The sequence below is a fragment of the Leptonychotes weddellii genome, chromosome 9 (assembly GCF_054177405.1).
Source record: "Leptonychotes weddellii isolate Sample4059 chromosome 9, ASM5417740v2, whole genome shotgun sequence".
Taxonomy (NCBI): domain Eukaryota; kingdom Metazoa; phylum Chordata; class Mammalia; order Carnivora; family Phocidae; genus Leptonychotes; species Leptonychotes weddellii.
This window is the reverse complement of record NC_138377.1, coordinates 66,619,709-66,646,360: the sequence shown is the minus strand read 5'-3', so window position 1 is coordinate 66,646,360 and position 26,652 is coordinate 66,619,709. Positions and strand designations below refer to the sequence as shown.

General features: G+C 47.9%; 2 protein-coding genes across 9 annotated transcripts in view; both read right to left on the bottom strand.

The window, feature by feature from the left end:
* Nucleotides 1–7,896, bottom strand: part of TEP1 (telomerase associated protein 1) — a 37,830-nt gene extending 29,934 nt beyond the window's left edge. For 4 of the 8 annotated variants that reach the window (XR_014148562.1, XM_081830813.1, XM_081830818.1 and 1 more), the window contains exons 1-8: nt 7,729–7,877; nt 6,817–6,977; nt 3,901–4,311; nt 2,601–2,783; nt 2,158–2,292; nt 1,071–1,232; nt 491–652; nt 97–174 (exon numbers count right to left, since the gene is read on the bottom strand). Coding sequence is in view for 7 of the 8 variants with exons in the window: in XM_081830813.1 (XP_081686939.1) it covers nt 97–174; nt 491–652; nt 1,071–1,232; nt 2,158–2,292; nt 2,601–2,783; nt 3,901–4,287 (1,107 nt within the window). In the remaining variant the exon portion in view is untranslated. Of the gene's footprint in view, nt 1–96; nt 175–490; nt 653–1,070; nt 1,233–2,157; nt 2,293–2,600; nt 2,784–3,900; nt 4,312–6,816; nt 6,978–7,402; nt 7,658–7,728 lie in introns of those variants that run through there. The other 4 variants (XM_081830814.1, XM_081830815.1, XM_081830816.1 and 1 more) reach the window with 4 other exon arrangements.
* An 8,792-nt stretch (nt 7,897–16,688) lies between these two features.
* KLHL33 (kelch like family member 33) lies at nt 16,689–25,984 on the bottom strand. Its single transcript, XM_031026006.2, has 5 exons — nt 25,007–25,984; nt 23,974–24,729; nt 19,665–20,589; nt 19,382–19,549; nt 16,689–19,276 (listed from the first exon to the last, which is right to left on the bottom strand). The coding sequence occupies exons 2-5, from the start codon at nt 24,716–24,718 to the stop codon at nt 18,724–18,726; spliced, it is 2,391 nt and encodes a 796-aa protein (XP_030881866.2). The 5' UTR covers nt 24,719–24,729; nt 25,007–25,984; the 3' UTR covers nt 16,689–18,723.
* Nucleotides 25,985–26,652: the final 668 nt, after the last annotated feature.

The window sequence follows — 26,652 nt, the reverse complement described above, 5'->3', positions numbered from 1 at the left end:
CATTAGTATTTCTAAACCAAATGGAATTCCATGTCTAAATATCAGCTCAGAAAAGGTTTTACATGCACATATGGAACCCCAGAACAAGGCACTCACCTTCTTCTGTTCATCTTTAAGAGGCCTAAGGTACCTCGGCAAATATTTTTGTGTCTCAGAAAATGGGCGCCCTGTCTTCTGTAGGGACAGGAGAAGCAATTTCAAAATGGGAAAAGGAACTCGTCCTTGGAGAGAGCCATTCCAATAGTTCCAAAAGCCCCTCTCTACCAAAAAGGAAGCCAGCCAAGAAAGAGGTAGGCCCTGCCCTCTCTGCCTCCTGAGCTCTACTCGGCTCCTCTGCCTTTCTCTCCTTTATTTCTGGTGGAAGGAACATGTCAGATGCTTAGTGTGGGATCCCCCAGGGTCAGCATGTTCCTTTGACCGCCCCCCCCACCCCGCCTTTCCAGAGACAAGGGGCCTGGCCTGTGAATGACCAGGTTGAGCAGGGACTGACTGGAGGGCGGGGAGGCGGGCGGGGGCGTCTCTTGGCCCGGTGCTTCCGAGGGTTGTACTTAGCCAGCTGGTACTCATCAAACTGGGCAAATTTGTCAGTCATGGCAGCACGCAGGCAGGCAGGCAGGGGCGCCAGCTTGTCCTCCTCTCCTCCAGCCAGGTTCTACCAGAGAGGAAGGAAAGACCATCAGGAGTGAGACACAAACCAACCTTCTAAAACAAGGCCAGACCACTTGATGGGGTTAAATGAAAGCACAGAAGAAGGAGGTGGTTTCCAGCCCCAGCTCTAAAGTGATCATTTCCATGATCCTGGGCCAGTTGGCAGACTTCTCCGATTCTCATCTCCTACATCGTAAACACGAATAAGACCAATTTTTCTCCAACTGTGGTCCAGCTCTTCTCAGTCACCTTCTCCCTACTGGGCAACCCAACCCGATCCGGGGAGAAGCTGTCCTGTCTGGGAAGCAAAGCTGAAGACAGCTGAGGGGAGGCGAAACTAGATGAGAATTTTCCACAGGGATGCAATGAGCAAAGGAGAGGCAAGCAGTGAGAGCCAAAGGTCAGGGCACAGAGTGCCATACCTGGTAGAACTCGGCTACCTGGATCCAATCAGAAGGCAGCTGGACAACGGCACAGAAATAGCGTCGCAGGTGGGGGCGGCAGAGTGGCAAGAAGGCAGCAATGGCCAACACTTTGTTGGCCACAGTCCGGCTGTTCAGCTGCTGCCTGGCGTACAGAGATGCCTAGGGCACAGGGTGGGGACAGTTGGCATCTCAGCCACTTGTCCCATAGCATCATGTCCTAAACTAACTTGCTCGCCTAATCCGCCTGCATAAAACCTTCTCTGACCCCTTCACATTGTCTATAAAATAGAAAGTGCAAGCCTCCTGGCTTGGCACGCTACATCCTCCATAATCTAGCCCTTATCCACCTTTGCATCATGGCTTCTTCTGAGTCTACTGATCACCTCCCAAGTCAACCAGGTACGTAGAAGGCTTCCCACCATCAAGGTCTATTGAAAATTACCCAGGGTTCAAACTGCTGATTAAACCTGCCATCTTCCAAAGCTTCATAGAAAACACTCCCCCACCATTTCTCTGCTTCTGAAACATTCACTGCCTACTACTCCGTTTGCATTTATGTGATACTTGGGAGTGTTCTGCTTCCCTAACAATATCATAAGCTCCTTAAGAGCCAGAGCCAAGGGGCGCCTGGGTGGCTCAGCCGTTAAGCGTCTGCCTTCGCCTCAGGTCATGATCCCAGGTCCTGGGATCGAGCCCCGCATCGGGCTCCCTGCTCCACAGGAAGCCTGCTTCTCCCTCTCCCACTCCCCCTGCTTGTGTTCCCTCTCTGTCAAATAAATAAATAAAATCTTTAAAAAAAAAAAGAGCCAGAGCCAAGTTTCATTATATCTGTTGAAATGACCCTCAAGGCCTAGCTTTGTGTACTTAGCCTGTGTACTTACTAAACAAATGAGCCCTAGTATATTCTTTCCCAATCTCATCTTCCCCTGCTCCTCAGAGAACCCCAGGGACTAGCCCTCAGACTCACCCAGAGATCCTACTCCCTTCCCACCAAGCTGGCCACCACCCCCCTCCCACACCATGGCCACAGTTCCTACCTCCCAGCTTCCCATTCCCATCCATCCCCTCCTTCACACCACAGTACCTTAAGGATGAACTCAGGCTCCAAGGGGGCAAGTTCACTACAGACTTCAAAGAGAGTACCTGAAGTCGGGTCAGCTGCATCTTCTATGTTTACCTTTGATGTCAGAGTGGAACACAGCAAGCTTATGAGAACCATCTGAGAATCAGGAAAGAGAGGGGAGAAAGGATGAAAGAGGTAATGAGGACCAACTCAAGGCACCCACTCAGGCCGATTTATGAAATCAAGAGCAGAGAGAAATGACCCCACATTCAGAAAGATGTTTGTCCAACTGCAAGGTTAGAAAAGGTGATTAGGGAGTGAGAAATAAGAGCTGGGTGATGCCCCCTCCTTCCCCTTCCATCTGTGGAGGGGATCTGGTTCAGCCTTTGGTCACCACCCCTCCACACCACCTCACACCCTGCTCTCCACCATCATCAACCTCTCCCCAACTCTGGAACTTTTACCTTCTTGTCCTTAAGGGCCTGGTCAGTGGGCCCAGGATGAGATTCAGAGTCCCCAGCAGTGAGCTTCAGGACAGGCTCCTCTACCTTTTCCTCCTCTCCCAAGCTTAGATTATAAAAAGGCATTTGAACCTCTACCCATTCCTTCTCTTCTGGCATTTTCTCTTCTGAAGAGGAACAATGACCCTGAGGACAGTGGCAGTTATTAATCACATTGACATATCCGAAGGCAGATCTCTCAAACATAGACAGATCTGAAGGCAGATCCCAGGCACAGGAAGAGTCTACATCTGTCTTCCAGCACCGAAACTCCTCCTCCCTCCCCCTTCACATGCCAGCATCCAACTCTCCTGGCTGACGGAGTGACACCTCACTGTCACACACACCCAACTCAACCTTCTGAGCCTTCGCTCAGACGCTCTGGGATCTTCCCCTGCTGTCATCTCCTTATTGATGCCACAGCCTAGGAGCCTGGGGCCCCTCACAACACACCTCCTATGATACTATTAAGATATTCCGGGTTCAGAAGAAAAAGGGCCAAGTCCCAGATCAATCCCCTAGCAACCGTGAGCTGCTTAACTTCTGAGTCTCAGCTTCTTCACTTCCTACTACCTACTTAATGGTGCCATTAGAAGACTAAACGGGTAATATATATATATGGCTCTTTGCAAATCGCAAAGCCCTAAATAAATGTAAGATGGCACTAGTAATCCTGACAATGACCCTCTGAGATAGATTTTCATCGACCACATTTTAAAGGGGAAGAAATCAAAGCTTCAAAAGCTTAAGTCTTGGCCAAGGTTGTATGGTTTATGGTTGGCTGAGACAGTATAGCCTTTGCCTCAGTCTGAATCCCAAGTCCATACAGAAGGAAAGTGCGTTTGTCTACTGATTCTGCCCTGTGTGCTAAGTGTGCTTGTATAGACGTGTACAAGTGGACATACGTTTACACGTGTACATACAGGGAAGTGGGCCCGGTATAGCAGATGCATCTCCTGCTTGATAAAAGCGCTTGATGGGCTGCTACTGCAACACCATGCTGCCCCTGCTCCTGAGCAGACGCTTTCTAAGGACAGGGCCTGTTTTGGCTCTATTGTCCAGAATATCTGAACTTGATATGCAATAAAAGTAATGACGCTGAAGAAGACAGCCCAAGAGTCAAGGGCACCTCAGGAAGAAGCTCTGAGGACAGAAGTTATAGAGACACAGAGCAGCACAGAGGGTAAACTGTGGCACCAAAGGCTAGGGACTAGGGCGTCCAACAGACATGGGTGGAGTCAGGATGAGTGCCTGGAGCTATTACCAAAGCTGTTTCAGGAGCTCTCTCTGTGGCAGAGACGGATTTCAAGGCCCTGGGGCGGCTGGGACAGCCTCGCTCCTCAGAGAGGCCCTGGGCCCTCCAGGTTGGAGGCTCAGAGAGTGGGCAGTTGCTGATGTTCAGGCTACGCAGATCAGCTTGTACCAGGTGAGCTCTCTGGAGACAGTGAAGCAAGGGGCTGGTAGACACAGTACTTCTTAGAACAGAGAGTGTGGCCAGGCACCGGTTTTCTAAGGAGAGGATGTCTGGGTGGGCAGACACATGCCCATGTGGCTTCTCCATGGTCTTCAGGTCCGGAAGTGTGGCCAGGCACTGGTTATCTAAGGAGAGGATGTCCGGGTGGGCAGACGCATGCCCATGGAGTTTCTCCATAGCTGGACCCCAACCAGTATATGCCTAGAAGGAGAGAAAGACAGGTCATGAGCTCCTGGGTACACTGGAGTGTGTTTGCACTGGGAGCATGTGTTTCCCATAGTCCTCCTGGTAATGTCAGTAACCTGCAGACAGGGAACAACCAATATTTCTTTTTCTAGGAGTGGGTTCATTCTAAGGATGTATTCAGAAAATATTATACAGAGAGAATGCAGGGAGCATTCTAAGTGAGAGGAGTAAGGAAAAGATAAGGCAGAAGCCGAAGAGCAGAGAAGTTTAAAAAAAAAAAAAAGTGCTGGAGACGAAAGGGGCGGGTCTCCTCATGAAGGGGTAAAGGAGCCTCCTAGGGCTGTTAGTGTGATTCCAACTAAGTATAGATTCTAAGTATAGATTCTAGATTCTTAGCTCTAGAGAAACAAATATTTTGATCAAGACGTCTATATTCACCAGCCTCAACTTCCTTGCCTCCTACTCACTGTTCAACCAACTAAATGGGATTCTGTCCCCCCTATTCCTCCAAAGCTGTCCTCTTGGTTAACCAATGGAATTCTTGTTACTATGAGAACAGGCACATCTTGGCCCTTATCTTACCTCACTTCTCAAGCAGAACATGACACTGTTGCTCACTCTTTCATTGAAACTCTCTTTTCTCTTTGGCTGCCTTGGTGCCACTGTCTTGGTTTCCCTCATATCTCTGACCCCCTCTTCATGAAGGCTCTTTCCCACCATCGCTTGAATGCTGAAGCTCCTTAGAATTCTATTCTAATCCTGTATACTTTCCCAGGATAGGTGCCAAATAACATTTCTGTGCTGACAACTCATAAATTTATTCTTTGACCTAGATCTCATCTGAGCTTCATATTCATTTATCCATTTGCCTACTGGACATCTCCACTTGGAAGACTGAAAGATACTCAAAACTCCAGACCCCAAATGTATCCTCTTTCTCCCACTCTTCCTCAACTCTATTCCCTCTCCTTTCCCTACTCTGCTTACAGGGATATGGAGTGAAATAGACTTGAGTTTGAATCCTGATGGGACGCTGAATCTACTTGGGCTGGTTACTTAAACTCTCTGTGCCTCAGTTTCCTCATCCACAAAATTGAGATAAATGCCTACCTCATAGAGTTGTTATAGGAATAAATAAAAATGTATTAAGCATTTAGAACAGTGCCTGGTAATTAGTAAGTGTTCAATAAATGGAAGCTATTGTTATTTGTTATTATCATCCAGTAAACTACCAAATCCTATTGATTCTACTCCCTCAATGTCTCTCAAATCTATCCAATTCTCTCCCTTCTGCTGGCCACTACCTTTGTTGAAACCCTCCTATCCATGTGGCACACAGTATATAGATCTGTCTAAAGCAGCTCCTCAATATATACCCCAGCCACCATTTACTACATCACCTTGTTTATTTTACCATGATAAAAAAATTATTTTGTTTGCTTACTTGCCTACTTGTGTCCTGTTTCTCCTTACTAAAATAAAACTCCCTGAGGGTCAGGGAGCTCCTCTGTCTGGTTCACCTCCGCATGGCCAGCATCACACACATAACCTGGCTTTTGATCCTCTCCCAGCCTCATCTCTTACTGCTACTCCCATTAAACTGCAGTCATACACACTCTTTTAAGTTTATGAATTGCCAAGGTATCTCTTGACTTTGGATCTTTACACAGGCAGATGCCTAAAACATTCTTCCTTCTACCAAGAGCACTTCCTTCCCCAGCCCCTCCTTTAGCAGTCCAAATTCTACTTTCCTGCCACTCTGCAGGCCTCCATTTAATAGTCAGTTCCTCCAAGGAGCCTTTGCTGACAGGCAGCCCTAGTCTAATATACATGGCTCTCTCTATGTTCTCACCAACAGCAAACCTCCTCTATCACAGAACACATTCCTTACATTGTAATTGCCTGTTTGTCTTTCCCCCACCAGACTATAAGTTCCTGAGGACAGAGACCCTTTTCACCTTGTTCACCATTTTTTCTATAATGCCTTGTCAGTGGGGTTTAAAGGCTTTTGAGAATCTGGTGAAAGCTGTATAACTTTTTCACAGAAAAACATGAGTATATACCATTTTGCACGCCATTTTCAGGGAATCCATTCATGGATCTCCTAGAATCCCCATTAACTGCAAATTAAGAACCTCTGCCTGAGAAAATGCTTAAATTTATATCATTAGGAATGTATTTACTTATTTGGACAAGTGCTTATCTCCTATTTATGTTTAAGTATTTTAGGAATAAGTACGTTGTTAAGTCAATCACTTAGATCTTAATATACAAGAGCTGAGGGACAAGAATGCAGAATACTTCCAAGAAGACTTGAGTAGATTGACAATCCAAAACTAGAAAAGACAATGATATCTCACCAGACACTAGTGCATCAGTGTGAACAAATTACATCAAGAATGATGGCCTCTGTGCCTACACACTTCCCTCGGGTCTTTGCACTATATAAGCTCCTAGGGAAAGGAGCGGGAAATCTCAGAACTGACTCAAGATATATCAAAGCAAAATAAAAAGTCTTACGATAGGGACGTCTGAGTGGCTCGGTCTGTTGGGCGTCTGCCTTTGGCTCAGGTCATGATCCCAGGGTCCTGGGATCCAGTCCCTCCGTCAGTCTCCTTGCTCAGCAGGGAGTCTGCTTCTCCCTCTGCCTACTGGTCCCCCTGCTTATTTTCTCTCTTTCTCTGACAAATAAATAAAATCTTTTAAAAATAATAAATTTTTAAAGAGTCTTACAATAAAAACTAAGTTAACATAAAAATACAGTGAAATATTTTTTTTGCACCCTGGAGTTTGTGAAGGGAGATTCAGCTGGACTACAAACGAAAAGTAAAAATCCCATCTCCAGTTCCATTCTCCAGAGATGATCACTGCTAACAGTTCTGAAGGAACAGTTTCAGACACTTTTCTCTACATATACAAGTTTATCCCCCCGCTTTTTTTTTTTTTTTTTTTTTTTGCATTACACAAAGAGGACCACGCTTTAGACACTATTCTGCACTTAGTATATCTTGGAGACCTTGCCGGGTTAACACATCTACAGCCGCTTTTAAGCGGGCTGATACTCTCCTGCCTCAGCACACCCCGTTATTAGAAGCAGTGCGCGCACCACCTACTGCTCGGTACTGGCAGCCACTCTCCCTTCCAAGGAGCACACAGAGCAGAGGAGTGACTCATTCTCACTGGTCTCTTTCCGTGTCCTTGCATCCCCCGCCCCTGCCTCTCCCTCACGGTCTCCGCCGGCTCCCGCACTTTTCCTTTCACACCCACACCCCGTCCCGAGCAGCCCGGAGGACGCGGCGGGCAGAGGCTCGCCGCCGGCGCTAGGCCCTCCCGACTCTCCCGAGCGTCCCAAGTGGCCGCGCTAGGCCCTTCCCGCCGGCTCCCCGCTGCCGAGCCCAGCGCCCCGGACCCAGGGCCCGCGCCAGCTTCTACCTGCACCCGGACCGTCCCCGGAACCCACGGGGCTGAAGACGGGGCTGACGGTTCTCGGCAGCAGGAAGCCGGGGCCCGGCTCTCGGCTCCGCCAGTGGGCGGAGTGGAAGCCGGAGGAGGAGCGGGCGGGGGGCGGGGAGCGGTGAGGGGACGGCGCACGGGCGGAAACGCGGCGAGCACCGGGCCGCGGGGAACTGAGCTGCCGGCCGGGATCAGAACTCGTGGAGGACGCTGCAGCCTCTCCGGGGCCTGAGTTTAGTCCCCGCCCCACTCCCGTCCCTCCTCCCCACCCCCAACCCCCGCCTCCTTTCTCCTGTTGCATTTTCAAACTCCGTTTCTTGGGAAGGATTTTGGCATGTTCTCTACCTATCTGGGATCCTTTACTCTTGGTGTCAAAGATAGTTGGACTCTTAGTTCCTCCTAAAGTTACTTGGTGAAAGTGGAAATAAAAGGTGAGAGAAAGTCTAATGGTCTGTAACCAGGTGAAAGGCAGTGGCCTGTAAGCAGGTGTAGATAACGGAATAATGAAGGCAGAGGGAACTGCGAGCGTGCCAATGTCCACCTGGGAGAGAGCCGTGGATTACAAACAATCTATTTGGAGCCATCCTGAAAGGCTAAGCAGAATTTTTCCCAGAAGGTAGGACCAGGCTCTGGAAAGAGACAAGTGACCTTTAGGATGGTATTGCTAGTACATTTCATAAAGAGCAGAGCCAAACAGATAGTTGCAGGAGAAATATGCTTACCTTGGGTAAAACAGATTATCTGTCTTCTGGAAAATATCCCTTCCTTAGGGAGGTACCCTTCGTTCTCAGGTAAACACCTGAGCTTCAGCTCCGACTTGGGGGCATCCTATCTTCTCAAATTATTGAGCCAGATTCCAGTTTCTTTCCTTAGATGCTTCCCTTGCTACCTGCCTTATCAGTCCCAACACGCCCTTCTTTTTTTAAAAAAAAAAAGATTTTTTTATTTATTCATTTGACAGAGACACAGCGAGAGAGGGAACACAAGCAGAGGGAGGGGGAGAGGGAGAAGCAGGCTTCCCGCCGAGCAGGGAGCCCGATGCGGGGCTCGATCCCAGGACTCTGGGATCATGACCTGAGCTGAAGGCAGACGCTTAACGACTGGGCCACCCAGGCGCCCCAGCAACACGCCCTTCTTATAACAAATATTTTTATGCCACCTTTATAATGCTGAACTACAATGTATAAAAAATGTATTTTACCTACACACACAATTTAAAAATTTATAAAATGTCTAAAGAGAATAGAAGGAAGATGATTTATTATAAAACACTATGTGGGGGCGCTTGATGGCTCAGAAGGTTAAGCATCTGCCTTTGGCTCAGGTTATGATCTCTCAGTGCCCAAGGCTCCAGCTCCCAGCTCAGCAGGGAGTCTGCTTCTCCCTCTCCCTCTGCCTCTCCCCCTGCTTGTGTTCTGTCTCTCTCTCTCTCTCTCTCTCAAATGAATAAATAAAATCTTTTAAAAAAATAAATAAAACACTATGTGTTTATATATGTAAATATTTGGGCACAACATTCAAGAAGACAATGTGGTACTCAGATACATGCAGCTCTATATAAAATTACCTTGACTGTAACAACTACAAATGCAGCATGATATGGGGATGTTACAATGGTGATTCAAATACCATGAATAGAGGTGCTGATGTGGCATGATTTTCCAAAATGACAAATAATTTCTGGCAAATTTTAGAAAAAACAAGGTGTGATCATCCCATAATATTTATAGTAGTGGCATTCCTGGAAAGCTCAGGATATATTAAACCTTATATAAAATGCCTTATGATTATATTTAAAAATCAGATCCCTAATTACAATGAGTTTTCAACTACATGAGTGACTGGCAAATCATTCAAAGTTGTCAGTGATGTAGGCATGTCCCTTATTATGTGGGAGGGCCCTGCACAGTTGCTGAATGTCTAGCAATCTTGGCTAGACATTAATCCTGCCCATTAAATGTCTACAGATAACTCTAATAATTATGAGAGAAAAAAAGCCTCCACAAATTTTTGAATCCACTCCCTAGGTGCATTACTGCTCATTGGAGGTCCGTCTATAGGGGAAAGAGAAGAGTTTGGTGAAGGAACACCAGATCTAGGAAACCCATGGGGCCCTGGGAGGCTCAGTCGGTTAAGCCTCCGACTCTTTTAACTTCATTCAGGTCATGATCTCAGGATCATGAGATGGAGCCCTGGGTCGGGGTCTATACTGGGCATTGAGCCTGCTTAACATTTTCTCTCTGCCCGTCCCCGCCCTCCTTATGCCCAAGCTCTCTCTCTCTAAAAAAAGACAAAACAAGCAAAAAAACAGGAAACAGGAAAGAAGAGGTCCTGCAAGGAGACTGGAATGGTGACATATTTAAGAGAGGAAAAGAGTGGATTGCACATATGACTTCCTTCTGAAGGCCTAAATCTCCAAGGCTTCCTCCCCTTGGAACAAGGGGGATACCTTAGATAATTGTCCCACCTCAAGGCCTCCTCGTCTGTAGCTCTCTGTGGGAACTATCTGCCCTACCAGTGAAAGAATAGGATATGCAAGCCCTTCCAACTTAATCCAGTGAGCATTGAAGCCTCAGATCAGAGAACACTAATGATGCAGGAAGAATAGCAACAGGGACCCCCACTTCCTGATTTACTAGGAAGATCTAGAGTTTACTTTCCAGTTAGCTGTAGCAACAAAGAAATTCAAGGCCAGCAAAGCCTAAACACTGGAACCACTGGAGATATTTTAAAAATTCAATAACCCCGGGGGCACCTGGGTGGCTCAGTTGGTTAAGCCTCCAACTCTTGGTTTTGGCTCAGGTCATGATCTCAGGGTTATGAGATCCAACCCAGTGGCAGGCTCTGCTCTCAGCAGGGAGTCTACTTGAGATTCTCTCTCTCCCTCCCTCTACTCTTCCCCACCCCACACTCATGCTGTCTCTCCTTCTCTCTCTCTCTCAAATAAATAAATAAGTAAATAAATAAAATCTTTTTTTAAAAATTCCATAACCCAGGCCACACCCCAGACCAATTAAATCACAGTCTCCAGAGTAGGACCCGGACCCCAGTAATTTTTAAAGCTCCCTAGATGATACTAATGTGCAGACAAGTTTGGGAACCTCTGCGCGAGGGTCTTGCTAATGAAACTATGGGCTGTGGACCACCATCATCTGCATCACCTTGTTAGAAACACAGACTCTCAGCCTCCACCCCTGACCTATGAATCACAAACTATAATTTAACAAGATTCCCAGATTATTCCCACTCACATTAAACATTGAGAAGCACTAATCTTGACAAGTGGAATGGGCCCTGGGGTCTCCATTTCCAAACCCTGGGGGCAAGGTCTTGCAACTGGTGTTTTAACAGGCTTTTCAGGTGATTTTGACATATGCTGAAGTTTAATAACCCCTGGTTAAAACTGGGGTTGCTGCTCACCACCCTCCACACCCCTTGAAAATTTCTCATTCAGTAGATCTAGGATAGGACCAAAGAATTTGCATTTCTAACAAGTATTGCTCAGGTAATGTTGATTCTGATCTCTGATCCTGGGACCACATTTTGAAAACCACTGGTCTAGAGTGATTCCCCAGATGGAGAGAGAGTAACTTCCTACCCCACTGCAGTTTAATAAGGAAAGCCCCTGCCACACCTGAATTTCATATACATACTTTATATTTATTGGGCCCAATTTGATTCTGTCCCAGTTAGAGAGCCACTGACCAATCCCTAAGAGATATTTCAGCTGGATTTTGAGATAGCCAGATAAACTATCTCTGCCTTGTAACAGAGGAAATCTCTCGACTGGCAAAAAGTTTACAAAGTCCAAATTTAGTTTTTCTCTCCAGTGGACAGTTGTAAATGCACATTGCCAATATTTGTTCCTTTGAGGCCTGCTTTTCTAAATTAGCCACTCTCTTCAGTTGAAGCAACCTTTCTTCAGATTATAGTGTCCAGGCTGATTCCTTTCTGCCATCCTCTCAGCTCTTTGAAGCCCTTTTATTAAGGGCCCTACCACCTATGAAAATTATTCATCTCTTCTCATCTGTTTTATTGCACACTTCTTGTCCTCCCATTTTGATTCGACAAACACCTGTTCGCTATAATATTATGTCAACTACACTTCAATTAAAATATTGTTTAATCTGTTAAGCATCTACCAAGTGCAAATGATAGCCTGTAAAATGTATAAAACATGCATTCTTCTCAAGGTTTCACGATCTCAAGAAGGAGACAGACACATGCAGAAGTCACAAAAATAATAGGCAGATTATGAGACATGCTATATTCCACTAGGGAACAAACTACAGGATTATGTGGGGTAGGGAGTTTGAGTAACTTCCTGGAGGGATAGGACTTTGAACTGGGAAGGGCGGGCCTCCTCCGATAAGAAGCTGAGAGGAGTGAAAGCCTGGGGAACGTAAAGGCCACTGGTTTCAATGGATTTGTTCTCTTTTGTGAATAAGTACCTTTAGATTTACAGCTTATGTTTCTGTTCAGTCTAACTACTGCCAACTTCGAAACATCATACAAGTTGTGATACATGGACAAGCACTTATTCGGTAACACCTGACAGCCCTAAGCAGCCCTTCTGGGACATCTGAAAGCCACATCAGCAGGTGGCAAGAACTTTAGGGCATTCTTCCTTCTGACTCCTCTAACTCAAAACAACCCTGCATTTGGTCTCTGGCCTGTTAACATTAACATTCATCCAACAAATATTTATTCATTGACATCAAATTAATCAGCATCCAAACCAACCTCTCGGATGTAGGAAGTGAAGTCATGTTTCCCTAATAGCTGTACAGCCCCAGAGTTGTAGTCAACAGATCCAAGGAGACACTGTGGTGATCTATCAGATTCAGCACTCCTTCCCACCCTTGTGCCCTAGTATTTGTCTAGTCACTGTGGTCAGGGAAGTAGACCTGTTTCTCAGCCTACAGAGAGGTATTGGGAAGAGGTCTTGACAGAAGACAGTGAACAGATTTAATATATTGTTCCACCTTCTTCTGCCTTTTGCATAAAAATATAGTATCAACTTTCATAACGTCTTGGGACATTTGTTAACAAGTATTAGCACTAAATAATCCCTGCTGTCTAAAACTTATTTAATAGGTAACTTCAACACCTGCTCTGTGCATATTAGCAAACATGTGTTTGAACGGACTACACAAGTGGTTAGAGACCATTTTGGGTGGTCACATTCTAGATATGCAGCCCTAACAAAAACTTACCCAAATTCACTACAGAAGTTACTATGGCCAGGTACTCTAGCACTTAGCATTGCATCCCATAACACTGCTCCTTGTGAGGGCCTGAGAAGAGGAGTCCATGCTGTGGATCAGCTATCCTGGAGGCTGTAAACAGGGCTGGACAATCTTGCCTATAGCTTGCTAGCCGCATTTTAGCAGTTGGAGAAAAACAGCTGTTATCACTTTCCTAACTACTCATTAATTTCTCACTTGACAGTCCAAAGTGTTCAAATGACTTGCCCAGGTTGAAATAGTCAGTCAGAGAAAGGGCTAGGACTAGAACACAAGTCCCTTGATTCCCAGTCCAGACCTTGGCCACAGTAATCTGCTCCCTTTGACATGTCTTAGCATTATTGCCTACAGAAGACCACTGTTAAAATGAACCATTGCGCTGGAGGCTTTTTTCTTTTTCTTTTTTAGGTTTTATTTATTTATTTATTTGAGAGAGAGAGAGAACATGAGCAAGGGGAGGGGCAGAGGGAGAGGGAGAAGCAGACTCCCCGCTGAACAGAGAGCCCGATGTAGGCCTCGATCCCATGCCCCTAAGATCATGACCTGAGCCGAAGGCAGACGCTTAACTGACTGAGCCACACATGTGTCCCTGGAGGCCCTTTTCATGAACACATTAAAAGAGTATGTCAGCAGTCCATAAGTCTTGGAAGATGGGACCTGCCTGAGGCGTAAAGACTCATGTCAAAAAAGTAATCATATTAAAAACATGATCGGGACACCTGATCTCACATAGGACTTGAGTGCTGCTTCTGGGTGGATGGGGCATTTCAAAGTAAACTTTGGATGTAAAAATAGTGGACTTGGGGGAATCTTCTAATGGTTTGTAGGAATAATGAAATCAAACATGGGAATTAGGATAGTCCCAGGAAGAGTGGAATACTTGGCCACCATGTTAGAGTAATCTAAGATGGGGGTGGAGATGGTATAGTATAGTAACTAAATGTGCACTCTGGAGTCCAACAGATCTGTGTCTAAATTCTGCTCTGCTATTGATGAGCTGTGTGACCTAGGCTGCAGAAGAAAATAAGGTAAATAATCTCATAAACCCTGAACTGAGTAAGAGACTGGTCTCTGAGTCTGCAATAAGTCCAGATGATGCTGATAAGGTAAAGGGGCCAGTCAAGATCCTTTATTTGAAAAGTTTCACCTGATATATTGTACTCATAACAATACCTGGCTCAACATATCCTAGCAAATGAAACAAACTACTGGGAGGAAGAGCCCCTTGCTCTGGCTGAGCTTCTTTGAAATTCACAACTAGTATGTGTTACAGCAGTTGTATATCAGACTCCTCAGGACTATGTCTCTAAGCCTCCAATGCCATTTATACCCCTTGATTGCTCCCATTTGTAGACTCCAATGATGAGTTTCATGAATAAAGTGTACCACTCTGTGGAGGTGGATCTACACTGGAGAGGTAGCATAACAAAGAAAGCAGGCTCAGGGGCGCCTGAGGGGCTCAGTCAGTTAAGCGTCTGCCTTGGGCTCAGGTCATGATCCCGGGGTCCTGGGATGGAGACCCGTGTCATCAGGGAGTCTGCTTCTCTTTCTCCCTCTGCCCCTCCCCACCCCACTCATTCTTTCTCTCTCTCTCTCAAATAAATAAATAAAATCTTAAAAAAAAAAAGAAAGACAGTGGGCTTGAAATCCTTCTACTTGAGTTTGAATATACACTCAACATTTACAAACTATGTAACCTTAGGTAAATAAATTCACTCCTCTAAGCTTCAGTTTTTTTTATCTGTAAAAAGGGGATAATAATAGCATCCACTTTTTATGGGTTGTATTGACATTTAAATGAGATAATGTATGTAAAGCATTTAACACACTGCCTGGTACATAGCAAGCACTATAAGACAAGCAGTTTTTACTTTGTTATGAGAGAGTTGGCTTTCATCGGTGACAGTTTGCTTGAAAAGTATGCATTGGGGTTCACATTGCCTATCCGATGATTACTCAAGCTGGTATATAGCTAGGAGACCCTAACCCTCTAAATGCCTTGGCCCTAGCTAGAGTCCAGATGAACCCACAGCCCTATCTTAGGAGCAATTTTAGGCCAGAGTAGCTGGGGATATACCTCGTAACCCTGTGTGTGGCACTCATGGTCCCAGGGGATTGTACAGCACATTATCTTGTTTGACATCATCTAGTTCACTGATCAAAAAGGATGTGGCCTTGGAACTTGGTTTACAGACTACCAGGGCATACTTTTCCAGATTTGCCTAGAGGTCCTTAAGACTATCCCAAGCTCTGGAGCTCACGACTCCACTAGCACTATGATGTTTATGGTACAGGTATGATCCCTAGTTTATGGACTAAGATACTAGCATTCAAAGTGATTAAGGGACTTACAATTACCAAAGGAGCAATTGATCTGGGGCTCGAACCCAAGTGACTGATTCTAATTCAGTACACTTTTTTTTTTTTAAGATTTTATTTATTTATTTGAGAGAGAGAGAGAGAGCACAAGAGGGGGGAGGGCCAGAGGGAGAAGCAGACTCCTGCTAAGCAGGGAGCCCGATGTGGGACTCGATCCTGGGACTCCAGGATCATGACCTGAGCCGAAGGCAGTCGCTTAACCAACTGAGCCACCCTAATTCAGTACACTTTCAAGCTGCCCTTTTTTTTTCATTATTCTAATCAGAAATACAGATGATTACATCTTAAATTATCAGCTATAACAATAATATCATGAACATCCTATCTCTTAGAGAAAAAAAGACTATAATCTCACTGCTAGTGACATACACATACATCCCTGCATATATATATATATGTGTGTGTGTGTGTGTGTGTGTATTTTTTTGTCCCGTATTACCATGAACTGTGATAAATTCATACTCTTCCACATAAAGCCCCTTGATCCCAGAGGTTAGCCAGGATTTGGAATGTAGTCTATGGCCCTGAAAGAGTAGTTAAGACTTTCCTGCCTATAGGCCTAAACTGTGATGCTTGTCCAAGCCAGCCTCTTGGTCCTCGCGTAAAGATATGTCACCTGGAAACTGCTTTCATAAAAAGTTTTCCTCTTCATTATCCAGACTGTGCCACATACTCCTGATCTGAGGGTCATGAGTTCAACCCTGCATTGGGCTCTACTCTGGGTGTGACGCCTACATTTAAAAGCAAACAAACAAACAAAAACCCTAAATAATGAAAGCTAGAGACTTCTGTAATTAACTACTCTTATCTGCATACTTTTGGACCTTTGGCTGTCAGCTCCACCTGGGATGGAGCCATGCCCTTTTGGACAATATAGCTTTCTGCCACCTCTTTGGGTTTTTTTAAAAAAAAAATTTTTTTAAGTTTATTTATGTATTTATTCATTTAAGTAATCTCTACACTCAACATGGGGCTTGAACTTACAACCCCGAGATCAAGAGTCACATGTTCCTCTGACTGAGCAAGCCAGGCACCCCCTCTGCCACCTCTTTGGATTGGAGAAATAAGAGAAGGCCCAGGAGAATGCATTCTCTGGAACCAGGGGAGGAGAAATATTTAGGATAAGAGCCAATTTTAAGCCAGTCAATCCTGCAGAAAGATGAAGAAGAGTGAGGATAGCCTTAGATTATTTGGTGAGAAGTAGGTCATGGTGACAATGAGGGAGGGTAGTTTCAATAGTGTGGTGGAGATAGGAGCCAAATTACAGGGGACTTTTACATGCTTTTTATAATAAAGAAACTCATACAAGAATCATTCGATAATGATGAAACATTTATTTAAGCCTGTCTTTGCCTACAAACCGCAAAGAACATGTTCACAGAAGTTCATCCTAAAGACTCAATCCTCATAGTTCCTCGGGACCTTCAATTTCCTTCTCCTCTGGTTTCTTCAATCTTTCTTCCCTTTTCTCATATATATCCTACTTATCCCTCCTCATATTCATCTACGCTCCAAAACAGAGATATAGGGGGGAAAAAAATCTTAATAATGAAATCTCAAAAATATAAACAAAAGTATGTCAAGCGCCTCCAGGCCAGGATGAAGAAATGTACAAGAGAGGCTTCTTTATCTCACCCTTAGGAGCATGAGAATCTTAATAAACAATGGTAATAGATAACTGACCTACACAAAGAATTGGCCCTTCTTTGCCCTGAGCTGCTCAGGGGTCAGAAATGGAAATACTAGACAGGAAAGACTTAGGGGGAGTTGTGAATGGAGGGAATATACAATTAAGTGAAAGCTACTGTCTTCAGAAAAGCTCCAGAGAAGAGGGTGGGCTGGCAACAGCAGCAGAAGCCTCCGAAGAACCCTCTGGAATACCGACTTCTCCTTTGCTAGAGAGACACAGGGCACTACATGTCCCACTTGCTTCTTTTCTCTGACTGGAATGCCTTCCTACTTCTCTGACTGGTGAGTTTCCAAGGGGTTTTCAAAGTCCAACTCAAACTACACCCATTTGATGATGACTTCCTTAGCAGAAGCCTTCCCTGGGCAGAGTTCACTCCTCCATTGTCTGGGCTATCATACCTCTAAGAGCGAGGGATACGAAGGATAAGGTAAGAGGCCATACTCCTAAGTCCACTGACAAGTCTACCTGCTGGTCAGGAGCTCTCTGATCTCTGTGTCCTTAGGGCCTCATTTAGTGCCTGGAACATAGTAGGTGATAGATCACTCTGTGGGAGAAGGGAGAAGTGAAAAGAAAAAAGGGGAAAAAAGGAAGGAAGAGCTGGGTGGAGAAAGGGAGAAAGGAAGCATCTGACTTAACTTTTCCTGGCCAAAAAAAGGGAAGTGGATCTTAAAAACTCTAGAGGAAAGGGAAAGAAAAGGGGGAAAACACTTTCCTGAGTCCTCTCTGCCTCTCACTTTTTCTCTCTGCCGCCTCCTCTCACAACGCCTCTCACAACTGAGGTAGGACCTCACACAGCAACTGTCCTGTTGTCAATCCTGACCCCTGAACCCACCCCCAAGGAAGGAAAGAAGCCAGTCAGGCTTCTGGCTTCTTCCACCCCACCCCCTCAAACCTCATCCCATCCCTTTCCCACTACAGACGCCTCACTCCTTCACCTGGCCTTCCTCCTCCTCCCCACACACAGCACTCCCTCCTCTTCACCGGGGCAACTCAAACCCCTGTGCAGCGCCAGGTCGGGACAAGGACTTCTGCCAAGAGGCTCTTAGGGGCAGCGTGCAGTGTGTGGGCTGAGGAAACGCCGGACTGAGCCTGCAAGTTACCTGAGAAAGAATATTGCCAAGAGGGCTTAGGTGTCCCAGGGGTTGGAGAGTAGAAAGGAGCAAGTCCTGAAAAAGGGAAGAGCATGACAATTACAGTCCTTTCCCCCACACTTCTCAAACTCTTTCAGGGGTGGCCTTTCCACAGTTTTCATCTTGATCCATGAGTCAGAATCATCATTTTTCTGACTGTCCTCTCATGGCCCCTACACATTGACTCCTGGACCTTCTTAACTATCTTCCCAGCCAGATGCGCCTGCCCCACCAACAATGGGGTCAGGGTCCCTAAACCTTGTAGAGTGGCTCCTGGGCCTCCTCGCCTTATCCAGGCATTCAGCTGCTTCCCCCTCTCCAGCAGCCTTTTCCAGGAATTCTGGAGCTACCTTTTGCTCAATGAAGATCATATATACAAAAGCAGTTTGTGAGTTATAGAACACTGCGCTGGAATAAAATGCTATCGTGAATAAAACCTTCTCTTTCTCCCCCCATCATCTCTGTCCTTCTCTCATGATGTTTCTGATCCCTTCCTCCGCCCCCGCCCCCATCCACTGCTGCTCCGCACTCAGCCAGCAGGTTTGGTTTGGTGCCGTGTGGGAACCAAAGCTATGTGCTGCACAGAGGGCAGCGTCAGGATGCAGGCAGCCATCTCAGCCCGAGGCCTGGGCAGAGTTCCCAGGCAGAGCCATCGGTCCAGGCCAGGACAGTAAGCATGGATGAGGTGCGAGAGGGCATAAGTACGGTGGCTGTAGCCCCCCAGCACCAGTAGCTCCCCCTGCAGCGCAGCACCTGCAGCCCCCACATGGGGGGAGGGCAAAGGTGCCAGGTGAGTCCAGCTATCAGTCCTCGGTTCATAGGCCTCAAAGCTCAGTAGGTCTCCCGTCTCGCCTAGCCCACCTGCTACATACAACCGGCCACCCAGAGCAGCCATGACATGGCCAGCCCGAGGTACCCCCATAGGGCTCAGAAGTGTCCCTGGCTTCTCAAGCTTGGGGTCATAGTGCAGCAACGAGGCCAGGTATTGGCCAGCGCCACTGCAGCCTCCGCTCACGTACAATCGGCCCTCCAAAACAGCAGCTGCGTGGGCAAAGCGTGGTGCTGGAAGGGCAGGTGCGGGCCTAAGGGAGAACAGGGCACGTGATCAGGCAAAAGTCCTCTTCGACTTCTCTTCCAAGTCCCCTGGTCTTTCCCTGATGTCTAGAAACAGCCCCTTCCCTGCTCACCTCCAGACATTGAGCTCGGGGTTATAGGCCTCCACAGAGTTGAGAGCAACATCACCATTTCGGCCACCCAGGGCGTAAAGTAGTCCATCCAGGGCCAGCAGGGGAAAAAAGCTCCGAGCCTGGCACAAAGGTGCCATCTCCTCCCAGTCCTCTTGACCGGGGTCCCACCTGGACACAGCGGAACAAAAGAAGAGAAGAGTGACCCCGGGACTCTGTGGGTGGCCGGGCCAACGATTTCCCTCAGCTGCCCACCTTGGGGCCTGCTCTTCTGTGGGGCCCATACCTGAGAGTCGAAGCCAGGGTGTTGGCGTGGCCGTAGAAATCCTGTCCCCCACACACGTAGAGTTGGCTCCCTGCCGGGCTCGCAGCCCCATGCCGGAAGCGCCCTGGGGCAGGCAGGGCAGGGAGCCGTCCCCACTCCACGGTTCGAACCAGTCCCGTGCCGCAGCGGAAGGCCCGGGCCCACCACACTCCTCGGGAGGGCTGTCTTCTGGCCATGTCTGATCGGAGCCCATCCCCGCCAATCACTACCAGTGCCTGGTCAGGCTCCCTCCGCCTCTCTTGACCCGGAAGGGCAGCTTCTACCAGGAGCTGATGCAGCAAGTCTGGGGGCAGGGGGGGAGGCAGCCCAGCGGCCCGTACCCTCCGCAGCTCCCTGGTGGACATGCGGCCAAAGCGAACACGTCGAAGCAGGGCCTTGGCCTCTGACTCCTCGGTCTCGGGGTTGGCAGCTAACCAACGCCACACAGCCATGAAGGCCTCAAACTCCTCTTGCACGTGTAGTTCATCGCTCTCCAGGAGCTCAGCCAGGCAGGCAGACGGTAAAGAAGGGAAAGTGGGGCACAAAGCCACGGCAGGCAGGTGGGTGAGGAGGTAGTGACGGGCTTTGCTCCAGAGCCTCTCTAACCCAGGGGCCTCAGCTATGGGGAACAGGGCCAGGCAACGTGCAGGGCTGAGGCCCCGTGCCAAGGCTCTCTGGCACAGAGCAAGGCAAGAAGAGCTCTGGTACTGCACAGCAGTCTGGGCAGCTCTCAGTAGTCCTGGCCACCCTGCCCGCACAGCACCCGTGTAGGCAAAAGAGACGAGGAGTCTCAGGTCCTGGGCAGAGATGGTGTGCAGAGACACCTCTGTGCCCTGGGATTCCCTCATCCCACTCAGGAGCATGGCGCCAAAGAACTCGCTGCCACAGGCCAGGGCTGCTCGGTGCACTGCAAGAAGGAGAAGCAGACGGGAATCCAGAGTGTTGCAAATTGCCAGGCACGATCCCAGCTTCACACCCCCAACTTGGGCCCACCACCCAAGGCCCCAGGCCGAACTGTGGTGTGCAACAGAATACCACGGGGTGCTTGTTAAAATGCAGGATTCAGGGACCCACCCCCAGAGATTCTGACTCAGTAGGTCTAGATGGAGACCCCAGAAATTTGTATCTTAACATTTTCAAGCACCCTGCATGAATCTCATGTTAGTGGCCTGAAGACACCACGATAAACATTGCTTCGGTTTTTTTGATCCAGGTCAACTGGAAAAAGAGCCTTGATCAAGTTGAGTAGATGCTCTAGACAGCATTTGTTAAAAGGGGGCACAAAATAAACTGCAAAGACCAATGTGCAACTTACAGAGGTCTCTGTTGTGCACAAAATAAAGTTCTTTCCTTTACCATTGTAAGAGCCACTGGCTTCAGTCATTCCGTTAGTCCAGTTTTACTTAGAAAATGGTACCACACTCAGGAATGGCTGTGACCTAACCTCCTCTAAGTGCCATTTCCTGCTTAAGATTTCCCATGTGCAGCTTTTCTCTGCACCACCCCCCCCGCCCCCGATCTCAGTAGAATTCATGGAGTCGTGAATTTTAAACCGGAAGCCTTCAAAATCATCCTGTTCAATCACTCCTTTTAAGAGAAGGAAACTGAGTCCTAGAGAAAGGAAGTGATCTATTTTCTATTCCATGGCTGTCTGAGCTGATCTTCACCACCCACTGGCACTGACGTCAGGCTGCAAGGGGCATACTTTCGTATCAGTGCCCTTCCTGTCTGCATGGCCTCATGACACCGAAACTATCAGGTTAACAAATGCTACTAACTCCCTAGACTAATATGCTTCCCAATGCAACTCAATTTGAGATATTTGGCATCCAGAATGGAGTATTCTGACCAAAATATTTAACCCAAATCTAACTGAACCTTTAGCTCTCAATTCAAATTTATAGGAAATTGAGAGGCTAAGGGAACAAGTTAAAACAATGACAGAAAACACATACACATCTAGAAAATGGAGCATTCTAAGATAACTAATCTTGTTTCTTCAGTTAAGTCAAGTCATAAAAAGGGAGAGAGAGGACCATACAAGAGTAAAGGAAGCATAAGAGACATATATCTGAGCACAGCATAGTCCTTGAGTGGGTCCTGGGTTGAATGAACCAGCGCTAAAAGACATTTTTTGGCCAAGTGGGAAAATTTCAACGTGGACTAGGTAATACTAAGAAATTATTGTTCCTTTTGTTAGACATGAGGAAGGTATTACGGTAACGTCCTCTTTTAAAGAGACACAGACCCAAGTATTTGTCAGCAAAATGCCACAGATTTAAACTTCAGTGATAACTAAAATAAAGAGACGAAACAAATATCATAAAAATGTTAACTGTTAACTCTGGGAGATGGGTGTTTGAGTGTTCGTATTAATATTTTCTAATTTGCTGTGTGTTTGAAGTGCTTCATAACCAAAAAGGGGGAAATGCTGCTGGAAGTCCTCTCAGGCAGCTAACAGGGCCGAACTCCTGGGGAAGCTTACGAACCTCCAGCTGCTCTGACCAACTGTGGCACATTGGCCTCTCTCAAAGGACAGGTGATTTTCTTTTTAAGCAGTCGGTAGCGCCTCGGTGCTTCCCAGGAAGTGATCATCAGTGACAGCTTTCAAAAACATATTGCCTGAGAAAATCTGCATTCATCAAAGCAGGTAAGCCATTTCAGTTCCCATATAATCAACAAACCTACAGCTCAGGGCCACCAGGGATGGGTCACAGCCACTTGTATTCTCCCTCCTACTCATCAGTATTCCCTAGAATTTTACTGGGCAGGTTTCCACCATTAAGTTGGAATGTTTCTTAGGGAAATGAAAGCAGGGATATAAGTATGTTTAAATTCCAAACCCTAGAGAGAATTTTATAACTAAGAAATTGTAAATCTCCCCTCCATCTGCTACTATCAGAAATGATAACAAGCACTTTAGAGACCTGCTATGGATTGAATGTTTATGTCTCCCCTCCCCCCAAATCATATGTTGAAGCCATAGTCCCCAGTGTGGTGATATTTGTAGGTGGGGTCTTTGGCAGGTCATTAGGTATGGGAGTGGAACCCTCGTGAATGGGATTACTGCCCTTATAAGAAGAGGCATGAGCGAGATAACTCTCCCTCCACCGAGTGGGGATACAGTGAGAAGGTGGCCCTCTGCAAACCAGGAAGAGAGCCTTAACCAGAACCTGACCATAGGGGCACCCTGATCTTGGACTTCCAGGCTCCAGAACTGTAAGAAATAAATTTGTTGTGAAACCACCCAGTCTATGTTTTGTTAAAGCAGTCCAAGCTAAGACAGGATGCTTTTTCCTCTGGGAGTCCCAGAAGCACTTTGGGTTCCAGTCATTCTAATGACCAGTAGCTATGTGACTTTGGACATGTCTTAAAGTCTGGTCTCTTTATCAGTAAAGTATACAAGCTGAAGTAGACAATCTCTGAATCAATACCTTTTAATTTTAAATTTGTATGTGCCTGCATTCCAACTCCCATTTGTCAGATCCTTTGTGTCTTTGGTTTGGTTGCTTAGGAGGGAATGCATGGCCTAGTGAAAGCAGACTGGGCTAGTGAATAACAGCTTATATCCTGGTTCTCACCAGTTAACATCTCTGAGTTTACCGCTCTTCCCCTGCACCTAGGAATAATGGTACCCACCTCACTAGTTTACAGTGAGAATGAAAAGAGATGAGGTGTGTAAAAATTCCTGGACCCCAGTACCTCACTAAGTTAGTAGAATCTGAATAACACTCAACTTATTCAACTCTCGTTAGTTTTCCTGGTGATGAGCACAGTTAACTTCAAAGTGCCATGTCCTGGTGGTCTTAAGATTGTGGCAAAACAAAACCAGACCTTGTTCGTTAGCTGTAGGACTCATATCTACCATGGTGTCAAGCATCCTTAGGTGAGAGGACACAGTGAATTTTTCCACCATATTCCTCTGGCTTTCCTGTATCCTAAATAGAAGATGCCAAGAAGGGTCTTTGGTTAATCCCTGTTTGAGTCAATCACCTTCTGCTTGTTCTCCTGGCTTAGACTATACTCCTAACACCAGCCAGCTGGCTGGAAATTCCTTGTTACCGGCCCCAGGGAAAGCCACAGGGTCATCTTAAATCTGTCAGTGCTCCCAGGAAAACAACTCAGCTGCGCATGCCTCACTCTCAGTAGGTCAGGAAAGGCACCAAAGGCCACCCCCATGGAAATTCTGACTGCGGCAGGGATCAAAACCGCTGTGGTAGGGATCAAACCGCCTGCAGCTTGCACACACATATTTGCACCTGCAGTAAGATAATGCCCCACAGGTCCTCACCCCGCAGCCGGCAGCCGCCTGCCTCCAGCTCCAGGTCACACCCAACGCCTTCTTTGTATAGGAGCTCGACGCTACGCAGGTTCTCCCTCAGCTCCTCTGCCGGGCTGGTCTGCTTTTCATCTTCCCTGGCGCTTCCAGTCCCCTTGCGTCTCCCCTGGGCTGCGGCCTTCACCCGGGGTGCTCCCAGAGCCTCGGCCACGACCAGCACATCTCCCCATGGGGCAGGGCCCAGCAACCCCTCATACGCAAAGGTCAGCACGGCCTCCCAGGCCCCGGCGGCCACATCGAGGCTGAGGGGTGGTCGTGGACCTCTGCCGCCCAGCAGCCTGTCTCGGAAAAGGCTGCTAATTGCAGCCAAGATTACCCGATGCACCCCGTATACTCGCCCCCCAACTGACACCTCTTCGTCCAGCAACAACCTCTGCTCCCGAAGCCGCTGTGCTTCAGCGAAAAACTGGCTCGGATGTTCCTCGCTGCGTAGTCCCTCTGGCTCCGCCGCGCCTTCTTCATCTTCATTCTCTTCCTCCTCTAGGGACAAGGCTGGTGACAGAAGGTTCCCTGGGGCCTTAGGCCTGGGGACAGGCTCTTCCAGAGGAAAGGGGGGCAAACTGGGATCCTCGTCCGGGGAAGGAGGCCAGGAGGGCGTTCTCCGGTCAGGTAAAGGGAGGTCAAGGCGGTCCTTCTGGGTGGGAAGAGAGACGCTCCCCGGGTCGAAGGGACGATGTGCGGAGTCCGAGATGCTCATCGTCCAGTTGGCTGTTTTGCCGCAGGTGAACAGAGGGAAGAGAGAAGGGGTTCAGTGCTGGACCCAGAGAGGCCGGAGGAACCCCGGCCTCCAGCCCAGCGACATGACAGCCCCTCTCCCTACTTCAAACCCCACTCCCCACCCCCATCCCAAGGCTCGAGCAGCTAGGCTATACTGCCCAACTCTGGGATTCACGAAGCGCGGCAAAGCATACAAGGCACCTGTGTACGGACTCAGTACCCTGAGCGTATCCCACCCGGCTTGCCCCCATCCCATCCCGATAGTCACCCTCCGAAGACACCAGCGTTCCTCCTGTCTCTCACTTGAACCTTCTCAGCTTCGGACCGTGTGGCAGAGGGAACTTGCCCCTTAACCAGGTCAGTGGCCCCACCTGACTAATTATAGCCGGCGCTGGCGGGCTTGGGGACTGGGCTCCGGGTGCCCAAACTCTGACACCCAATCCCCAGGCCTTGTCCCGAGATGACCTCCTCCCTTCCACCTGTAGGTCACATCCTTGTGCTGAGCAAGGCAAATTCAGAAGCCAAGGAGGATGCAATTGGGGGAGTGAGCCTGGCGAGAAAGGCTGCGTTCACCGGATGGGTCTGGAGGGGGAAGGGGAAGGCAGTCTGGTCTGCGCAGACCAGAGGGAGCATGGGGCCAGAAGAGGGGAGGGTGTGTTTGGGGTCAGTTCTAGGCTTTGGTGAAGGTGAAGGGGCAGGGATCAGGACCCCGCAGGTGATCCACCCCGCAACTCAGTATTTCCTCCCTCCTGGGGTGGGGTCAGTGGTGAGAAAGAGAAGCCCAACCCTGTGTGTTCAGAGTCGGGGTGAGTCTAACCCTCACCTAGGTCTCTGGGATGAGGACTGTGGAAGGTGGGGTGATCTCCATTGCTGGGGGGACGAAAGTCCTGGGGGGCCATAAACATTTTCACTGAGGCAGGACACCAACAGCTGCTCCCTCTACCCAGGATAACACCACTTTCTTACTCTGAGACTCCCTAAATCTGGGGTTTTCGCTGCAGTTCTAGGTATCTTCATGAGGAAGGAATTTAGGGACTGGGACAGCAATGCCTCTTTTCTCCTCTCTCCCTGGAAGGTAGGACAGGTTGGGGGCTGCTGGGGTGGATTCCCTGGCCAATAAAAAGACTGGTCCAGGGGCACCTGGGTGGCTCAGTCGGTTAAAGCATCTGCCTTTGGCTCAGGTCATAATCCCAGGGTCCTGGGATTGAGCCCCCATCGGGCTCCTTGCTCAGCGGGAAGCCTGCTTCTCCCTCTCCCACTCCCTCTGCTTGTGTTCCCTCTCTTGCTGTCTCTCTCTCTGTCAAATAAATAAATAAAATCTTAAAAAAAAAAAAAAAAGATTGGTCCAGGCTGGATAGATTGACCCAACAGGCTGACTTAACCGGGGATCTAAGCACGATTGTTCCTTACACTCGGGTGAGAGTGTGGCGTTCACGTGGGGGAGGGGTGACACCAGACGGGTTCCTTTTTCCTCTCCTCTCAGTGGCACTATTTCCCGTTTCAAGAAGCCTGGGTCCAGCACTTGGCAGTTCCATCTGGATCATCTTCGCTTTGGCTAACAAGTCCTGGCTAGGCACAAGGCAGGCTTCACAGAGATCTTTTCAAACCTGTTCCTGGTAATGTTCATCCCCTCCTTTGATACGCCCTTTTCCCAAGTCCGCTGACCACCAGCCTGCACTTTTTGTGACTCCAGCCTGGACAAGTCATTTTAAAAATCAGGTGGAGGCATCAAATCAGTCACTAAAGTCTCTGTAATCCACTACCTCTGCGTTCTGCCCTTCCAGGAGCATGGGTGCACCTACCTAACAAAGATCTGGAAAATAAGTTAGGGTTGGTCGGCATGGTGACCATGATTGTCCTTTTGTGCTTAGCAATGGCCAGTGTGGAGTGGAGGTCCAAAGCAGTGGCCAGGGA